At 45.6% G+C, this 9,257-nt stretch overlaps 1 protein-coding gene across 1 annotated transcript; it reads left to right on the top strand.

The window, feature by feature from the left end:
* The first annotated feature begins 936 nt into the window (after positions 1 to 936).
* Positions 937 to 2,550, top strand: LOC122556861 (UDP-glucuronosyltransferase 2C1-like). Its single transcript, XM_043704115.1, has one exon. The coding sequence runs from the start codon at positions 937 to 939 to the stop codon at positions 2,548 to 2,550; it is 1,614 nt and encodes a 537-aa protein (XP_043560050.1).
* The last annotated feature ends 6,707 nt before the right edge of the window (positions 2,551 to 9,257 follow it).

Here is a 9,257-nt window from a genome sequence, read left to right as displayed (position 1 = left end):
TTTCTCCTTCTCAGACTTCCAGTCAAACTCTGGCATGCTATGGTCATTTCAGATGCAATGCTTCTGCATAGTCAGACCCTGTCAATGAATTCAAGCTCCCTTGTCAGTTCTAACATGCTTTATCCCAGAACATTCTCCAGGACACTGATAAAAATAACATCCTGCAAACAGTCAGATTTTGAGATCATTGTGGCACATTATTGGGCTGCTTTTCTGCTCAGAGTTACAGGCTTGAGAGGAGAGAGATGTTAACATGGTCCAGAATAGATCAAAAATTGGGCGGTACGGTGGCTCAGTGGTTAGCGCTGCTGTCTCACAGCACCAGGGACCTGGGTTTGATTCTGGCCTCGGGTGACTGTCTGTGGGGAGTTTATACACTCCCCTTGTGTCTGTGTGTGTTTCCTCTGGGTGCTCGGATTTCCTCCCACAGTCTGAAGATGTGCATGTTAGGTCATGGGGAAATTACCCTGTAGCGCCTCTGGTTTTGCAAGCCAGGGTGGGGGAGGAGGTTGGGATGCTGTTTGGAGGGTCATTGGACATTTGATATGCCAAACAGCCCCTACTTGAACTGCAGAGATTCAATGAATCTACACAAAACTCATTGGTGGTGTGATGTGGCGGTGCCTGTGTTGGACTGGGGTGGACAAAGTTAAAAATCACACAACGCCAGGTTATAGTCCAACAGGTTTATTTGGAAGCACTAGCTTTCGGAGCGACGCTCCTTCATCCTTATGCTCCACAACCACCCGATGAAGGAGCAGTGTTCCTAAAGCTAGTGCTTCCAAATAAACCTGTTGGACTATAACCTGATGTTGTGTGATTTTTAACTTTGGAGGTGAGCAGGCTAAGTAGATCAGATTTGTTGCCAATCTAATATTGGATCACTAATGTTCCTGCTAAATTCCATGACAGGGCCTGCCTATCATTTCTATGGAAATGGACTATTGTGGATTGAGAAGCAGACGACTGATTTCATGTGTTCTTGGTGCCATCATCAGCCTCTCTTTCCCAGTTATCTATGGAGCGAAGATATTGGTCGTACCAGTGGATGGAAGCCATTGGATCAACATGAAAATTCTCATTGAAGAGCTGAGATACCATGGTCATAACATCACAGTGCTTTTCTCCTCAAAGGCTTGGTACATCAAAGAGGCTCCCGATCTCTATCAATCAATCACTGTCCAATTGCAGGGCGGAACTACCAAATTTGACGACTCGAGTGGAATACAGTGTTTTCTAAAAAGGACATTGACATCCCTAAGGCAGGGCTGGACCCCATGGGCTTTTATTCAGGTCCAGAGTCAAATGATATCATTGCTGCGTGAATGGCACCTCTGGGCCGGAGAGTTCATTCGGAGAATATTTGAAAACGAGGAATTGTCAAAACAACTCAAAGAAGCAAACTTTGACCTGATACTTACTGACCCTGCTCTTGGTATTGGTCCAATGCTGGCCTACTATTTAAAAGCCCCTTTAGTCTACAATGTCCGATGGATCACAAGGGGAGAATCTCATTTCCTCGTTGCCCCCTCGCCTCTTTCCTACGTCCCCTTACTTGGGTCACGTTTGACGGACAAGATGAGCTTCCTTCAAAGAACACGGAATGTTTTACAGCATCTTCTTGAGCTGTTCATTTCTGAGTTTTTTATTCACCCCATATACAACGAAGCCTGCAGGAGATACTTAGGCCCAGACACGGACATCGAGACAGTTCTCCTCCGGGCCGACGTCTGGCTGGTGAGGGTCGATTTTGTCTTCGAATTTCCGAGGCCCACCATGCCGAATATCGTGTACATCGGAGGCTTCCAGTGCAAGTCACCGAAGCCATTGCCTGCAGGGATGGAAGAGTTTGTTCAGAGCTCAGGAAAGCACGGGATCATCGTCATGTCTCTGGGGAGTCTGGTCAACTCTTTGCCTCTGGACATCACAATGAAGATAGCAGCAGCCTTTGCTCAGGTACCTCAGAAAGTGATTTGGAGACATAACGGGGAAGTCCCTCCCAACGTTGCCAACAACACACTGCTAGCGAAGTGGATCCCTCAGAATGACCTGCTGGGGCACCCTAAGACACGAGTCTTTGTGGCTCATGGTGGGACCAATGGGATCTATGAGGCGATCTACCACGGGGTTCCAGTTGTCGGCCTGCCATTGTTTTACGATCAGTTCGACAACTTGCTCAGGCTTAAAGTCAGAGGGGCGGCCAAAATGGTCGACGCTGCGACCATGCAGTCCGGAGATCTACTGAGAGCTCTCACTGAAGTCATAAACAACCCCTCGTACAGGGTTAGCATGCAGAGGCTGTCAGCTCTGCACAGGGACCAGCCGCAGTCCCCGATGCAGAGAGCTGTTTTCTGGATTGAGCATGTTGCACGGCACAGAGGTGCAGCTTACTTACGGTCTGAATGCTATCGCCTCCCCTGGTATGCTTACTACTGTGTGGACGTTGCTGCCTTTTTCCTATCCATACCCATAGGTGCCGCAGTCCTGTTGGTTTTAATCTTGAAGAGGTTTTGTAATGTTGCAGGAAGGAAGAAACAAAAAACTCAGTAGGATCCATCTATTTTTTATGAGTAATAAACGCTTTGACAAAGGGCTCAGTTAGACTCGAAACGTCAGCTCTTTTCTCTCCTTACAGATGCTGCCAGACCTGCTGAGAGTTTCCAGCATTTTCTCTTTCGATATGAGTAATATTTTTACTAAGACCCGTTGAGGAGGGCTGTGATTTGATTTGAATTATTTATTTTCACGTGTGCCGAAGTGCAATAAAAAGCTTTGTTTACGAGCAGTAGAGGCGGATCACATTTAGCAAGGATGCACAGATCAAAACAGCTTAGACAGGGGCATACAAGTTACATCGTACAGGGGGGTATACACTGGGCAAGAGTGATGTTGGGAAGGTCCCCATTGTTTGAGGTGAGAGAGTCCATTCATCAGTCTAATAGCAGCTGGGAAGAAGCTGTTCTTGAACCTACTGGGCTGGTGAATGGACTGTACTCTTTTCAACTTCCCATTGACGACAAAAAATGCTTAAGGATCCTGAAGGAGGGTTACACCCGAAAAGCCGACTTCTCCACCTCCTGATGCTGCCGGGCTTGCTGGGTTCTTCCAGCCTCCTGCCTGTTTACCTAAGATTCTTTTTGAGCACAAGTCTACACCTCTTTTGAATTAAATATAGTTCACGAGCTTATCAGAAGGAATGAAGAGATAATTGCAAGGTTTTCTTAAATGAAAGGAATGGGGCGGCACGGTGGCTCAGTGGTTAGCACTGCTGCTTCACAGCACCGGGGTCCTGGGTTTGATTCCACCCTCGGGCGACTGTCTGTGTGGAGTTTACACATTCTCCCCAATCTGAGTGGGGTTCCTCCCACAGGCCAAAGATGTGTAGGTTAGGTGGATTGGCTATGTTAAATTGTCCATAGTGTTCAGGAATGTGCAGGCTCGGTGGGTTAGTCATGGGAAATTCAGGGACAGGGTGGGGTGCCATTCAGAGTCATAGGGATGTACAGCATGGACACAGACCCTTCAGTCCAAGCTGTCCATGCAGACCAGATATCCCAACTGAATCTAGTCCCACATGCCAGCACCTGGCCCATATCCCTTTAAACCCTTCCTATTCATATACCCATCCAGATGCCTTTTAAATGTTGTAATTGTACCAGCCTCCACCACTTCCTCTGGCAGCTCATTCCATACGTACCACCCTCTGCATGAAAATGTTGCCCTGTAGGTTTCTTTTAAATCTTTCCCCTCTCACCCTGAACCTATGTCCTCTAGTTCTGGACGCCCCCACCCTAGAGAAAAGCCCTTGCCTGCTTACCCTTTCCATGCCCCTCATGATTTTATAAACCTCTATAAGGTCACCCCTCAGCCTCTAATGCTCCAGGGAAAACAGACCCAGCCTATTCAAAGGGTTGGTATGGACTCGATGGGCCAAATGGCCTGCTCCCACACTGTAGGGAGTCTTTGATTAAAAAATACCTCTTTACCTGCTAACCCCAAGTAAAATAATAAAGCTCAGAGGTAAAACTTAAAAATGAGAGACAGTTTCCAGTACAACAGGAAATTAAAAGGAGATTACAGTTTTAACCAGAGATCATGGTTGTTTATTTGATGTCCTCTATCAGCTGCAACAAATATTCAAGTTCGAACGTAGAACATAGAACATCGAACAATACAGAACGAGCCCAATGCTGCGCCAACCTGTGAATTATTCTCAGCTCATCCCCCTACACAATCCCATCATCATCCATGTGCTTATCCAAGGAGTTGTTCTTTGAGCTCTTGGTGCCCAGAGATTCTCTCTTTAATCAGTGGACCCTTTGCCTCCTTGAAAGGCCTGAAGAGAATCTTCTCCAACCCATAGTCAGAATGCCATTTCCACTGCTCTACCTGAAGCAGCTCTCTGCAGTACAAACTATTTTGTTTCATTTCAGCGTCTCAGTTCATTGTTTACAAGACTGGCACTTGTAGGAGTCATCTTTAATTTCCTAAATGTGAACCTTATCTCACAAGTTTAAGTCAAGTTTGGAAAGAATGATCTTGTTGTGGATTGTCTACTTCATTGTCTTTTGATAAACCATGTTCATGACATTTCATGTCCATTTTATTTGTTTCATGTTGATCTCATGGATCTTAGCAAACCGTCGTGGGTCAGCTGATTGATGTGGTCATCTGATTCCTTTATTTAAACATTTCAATCGTTGATATTTTTCTGAAGCTTTCAATTTCCGATAGAACATTAAATATCTGTATCAAATGAACCCTGTTTCTCATTGTCATTAATTATACTAACAGAGATTACTGTTATGGGGTAATGTATCGCAATAGTGACTGAGTCACAGTCATTGTAGCCCTTTGGAACTGAAACGTAAATTATGGAAAATTTCATTAAAGACAACAGACTGCATTTTAACTATTGGTTTTGAAATAAGTCAAATGAATCATCACATCACACAGCACAGAAGAATAACATTTGGTTTTACTAACTCTTGTCCTAGATAGAGAGATACAGAGAGAGAGAGAGAGATAGCGGGATCAATTTTCCCTGTTCTCCCTCATCTCTCAATTATCAGCAACACAATGTGCGTTCAGGAGGAGGAACTTGACATTTTGAGTGTTGTGACTTTCACTAATAGATATCAAATGGGGTTTTAGGTCATGGTTACAGCAGAAGAAAAGATAACATTTACTCACGTTACCATCCTAAAATGGAAATAAACAATGAATGCTCTTGTACACAGGTGCTCACACAGAGGGAAAGATAGATTATAAAAACATAGAACATAGAAACTGTACAGCACAGTACAGGCCCCTCGGTCCTCGATGATGTGCTGGCCTTTTATCCTACTCTAAGATTAGACTAACCTGCATACCTTACATTGTACTATCATCTATGTGCCTATCCACAGTCGCTTAAATGTCCCTAATGTATCTGGCTCTACTACCACACCGGCAGTGCATTCCACACACCCACCTCTCTCTGTGTAAAGAACCTACCTCTAACATCTCCCCAAAACTTTCCTGCAATCACCTTAAAGTTATGCCCCCTCGTGATAGCCATTTCTGTCTTGGGAAAAGTCTGGCTATCCACTCTCTTATGCCTCTCATCATCCTGTACACCGCTATCAAGTCACCTCTCATCCTTCTTCACATCCTCCAATCTAGGCAGCATCCTGGTAAATCCCTTTGCACCCTTTCTAAAGCCTCCACATTCTTCCTACAATGAGGTGACCAGAACTGAACACATATTCCAATTGTGGTCTAACCAGGGCTCTATCGAACTGCAGTATAACCTCACAGCTCTTAAGCTGAAGGGAGTAAACATTGGAGAATGCATGCATCAATAATGCTACCTCTTGCATACTGAGTAAGCGCTCTATCATTTGAGCTAATTCCCTGCTAATTATAAAGAGTAAATAATTGAACATTGGTCCCTGGTGCTTTGAGGCAGCAGTACGAACCACTGAGCCACCCATACCAGCCCAAGGTTTTGACTTATTTTACTTTTACAGCCTGGAGGACTGGGTCATGATGTGATCAGGGATCAATCCATTCTCCCTGGAGGACTGTGTGATGGATGTGATCAGAGATTGATCCATCCCCCCAGAGGACCAGCAGAGGTTGGCATTGTGTCACTTTAAGCATGAGAGAGACACTCATCACTTTTTAATTCATTCATTCATACAAACTTCTCCTCAGGACACTGTGTGTCCATTGCAGCCAGAGATAGATACAAACACACTCAGAGACATCCTGACAGAGACAGACATACACAGACAGATACTGTGTACAGTCAATGACACTGCCCTGATTGGAACCATCTTTTAATGCAGTTTGTGTTCATCAGCTAATTCCCAGTTTTTCCTGATGAAATGTCGATGAGAAAATGGGACAGTCATGCAATGTCCTTCACTCCATTGTCAGGCAGGAGGTTGAGTGTGTTAAATAAATTCATGAGCATTTGTACAATGAACAAGCATCCACTGGATTCCAGATCCCTGTAATTATTTGCTGTCTCTCAGTGAAGTGTCATAGAGTCATAGAGATGTACAGCATGGAAACAGACCCTTCGATCCAACTCGTCTACGCCAATCAGATATCCTAGACTAATCTAGTCCCATTTGCCAGCACTTGGCCCATATCCCTCTAAACCCTTCCTATTCATATACCCATCCAGATGCCTTTTAAATGTTGTAATTGTACCAGCTTCCACCATTTCCTCTGGCAGCTCATTCCACACACACACAAACTCTCTGTGTGAAAGCGTTGCCCCTTCTATCCCTTTTATATCTTTCCACTATCACCCTAAACCTATGCCCTCTAGTTTTGGACTCCCCCACTACAGGGAAACCTATCCATACCCCTCATGATTTTATGAACCTCTATAAGGTCACCACTTAGCCTCTGACGCTCCAGGGAAAACAGCCCCAGCCTGTTCAGCCTCTCCCTATAGCTCAAACCCTCCTGAACCCTTTCAAGTTTCACAACATCCTTCGATAGGAAGGAGACCAGAATTGCACAGTGGCCTAACTAATATCCTGTAGTGCTGAAACATAACCTCCCATCTCCAATACTCAATGCTCTGTCCAAAAAGAGAGCATACCAACCTCTTTCTTCACTATATGATCGATATTCATTCTCAGAAGCTGATTAACAGTAAAACTTGCTGACTGTACTGGTTAATTTCAGTCCCACTCTCACCTTATGTCAGTCTGTGTGATAATTCTATGTTCCCTAGTGGGATAAATTGATAATAATTAGATTACTTACAGTGTGGAAACTTCGGCCCAACAAGTCCACACCGACCCGCCAACCACCCATATCCAATCCCTTACATTTACCCCTTCACCTAACACTATGGGCAATTTAGCATGGCCAATTCACCTGACCTGCACATTTTTAGACTGTGTGAGGAAACCAGAGCACTCAGAGGTAACCCACACAGACACGGGGAGAATGTGCAAACTCCACACAGTCAGTCGCCTGAGGCGGGAATTGAACCCAGGTCTCTGGCGCTGTGAGGCAGCAGTGCTAACCACTGTGCCACCGTGCCATCCACAGATAGTGATACAGAGTGTGAGAGACAGAGAGAGAGAGAAAGTGCATTGTAGCTGATTTGAAACTGCAGCTTTGTCTCTGTGAAAATTTCAGGGGTGGGACCAATCAGTGTGGGACGGGGACAGGGACAATCTGGACTGAACTGTTAAGCTCAAAACATGTGGCGCTGGAAAAGCACAGGTGATCAGGCAGCATCTGAGGAGCAGAAGAGAGTCAACATTTCGAGCATAAGCTCTTCATCAGGAATGAGGGGGTGACCCAAGGGGGCTAGTAAAATAATTGGGAGGGGGTGGTGCTGGGGGTAAGGTAGCTAGGAATGCAATAGGCAGATGAAGGTGGGGGTGATGGTGATAGGTCAGAAAGGACGGTGGAGTGCATAGGTGGGAAGGAAGATGGACAGGAGGATAGTTCAAGAGGGCAGTGCTGAGTTGGAAGATTGGATCTGGGATAAGAAGAGGAGAAGGGAGATAAGGAAACTGGTGAAATAAACATTGACCCCCTCCCCTTGGGCCTTACTCCCCACATTCCTGATGGACAGCTTATGCCTGAAACATCAATTCTCCTCCTCGGATGCTGCCTGACCTGCTGTGCTTTTCCAGTACCACACTCTCGACTCTCTCGACTCTGATCTCCAGCACCTGCAGTCCTCACTTTCTCCTGAACTGTTGAGCTGCTGCTCTCTTTCACACCTTCACTCACCCCCACCCATCTTTAATCTCACAAGGAAAACTCTTGATTTGCTCCCTACATGGGGGAGGTTGTGCCCCAAATAGAGAGAGATGGAAAATCAATGGGTGAACTGGGATTTGGGAGGAGAGAGAGGTTTGAGTGACAGACCTGGGGGTAAAGCAGGTGATGGTAGCCTCACTTCCTTTTTCCCATGTAGCTGGACCAAAGGTGAGTATCTGTGTGTCTGTGTGTGTGTGTGTGTGAGTGTGTGTGTATACACTGCTGGAATCTCAATGCCCTCCCTCCCCCCACACTGCACCTACCTCCTAACCCCCTTGAAGCTACCCCAGGCTGGAGCAAACCCCAGTAGCAGGGTCTATCCCTCAAAGTAGAAACCATTGAGAGAGATAGATAGAGAGAGAGAGAGAGAGAGCTGGGATCCACAATAATGGTAAGGAGTGTCTCTTCAATACCCTGTGTCTTTCCTGAACTCCTGTCTGTCTCTGACTGACTTCTCCCTCTTTTGGTCTCCCTCCCCCCTTTTGCCTCTTCTCTTTTTTTCTCTCCCTCTCTTTTTCCTTTTCTCAAATTGTGTCTTTCTCTTTCTCTCAAAGTCTCTCCCCTTGTCTTTCTTTTCTTTTTTTTCCTTTCTCTCTTTGTCTCCCTCACTCTTTCGTGTCTTTCTCTCTCTTTCACCATCTGTGTCTTTCTCTCACATAATCAATTCTTGTCTCTTTTTGTTCAATCGCTCTCTCTCCCTCGCTGTCTCCCTGCTAACCTCTGTCTCTTTGTCTCTCTCTTTTTTCTTGCTTTGTGTGTCTCTCTTTCTCTCAAAGTCCCTCCTCTTGTCTGTTATTATTTCTCTCTCTCGTCTCTCTCCATCTCTTCGTCTCACTCCAGTCCCTCTCCTTGTTTTCTCTTTCTCCCTCTTGTGTGTCTGTCACTCTCACACTCAACTCTTCTTTCTTTCTCTCCCCCTCTCTCATTGGCAATGTCACTCTCTGGCCCTCCCTCTTCTCTCTGCTTTTTAA

This window comes from Chiloscyllium plagiosum, chromosome 14, assembly GCF_004010195.1.
Source record: "Chiloscyllium plagiosum isolate BGI_BamShark_2017 chromosome 14, ASM401019v2, whole genome shotgun sequence".
NCBI classification, from domain to species: Eukaryota; Metazoa; Chordata; class Chondrichthyes; order Orectolobiformes; family Hemiscylliidae; genus Chiloscyllium; species Chiloscyllium plagiosum.
This window is presented reverse-complemented; position numbering and strand designations above follow the sequence as displayed.

Bases quoted from the DNA above. Each gene is read 5' to 3' on its own strand.
- LOC122556861 (XM_043704115.1), top strand. From the start codon at position 937: ATGGACTATTGTGGATTGAGAAGCAGACGACTGATTTCATGTGTTCTT.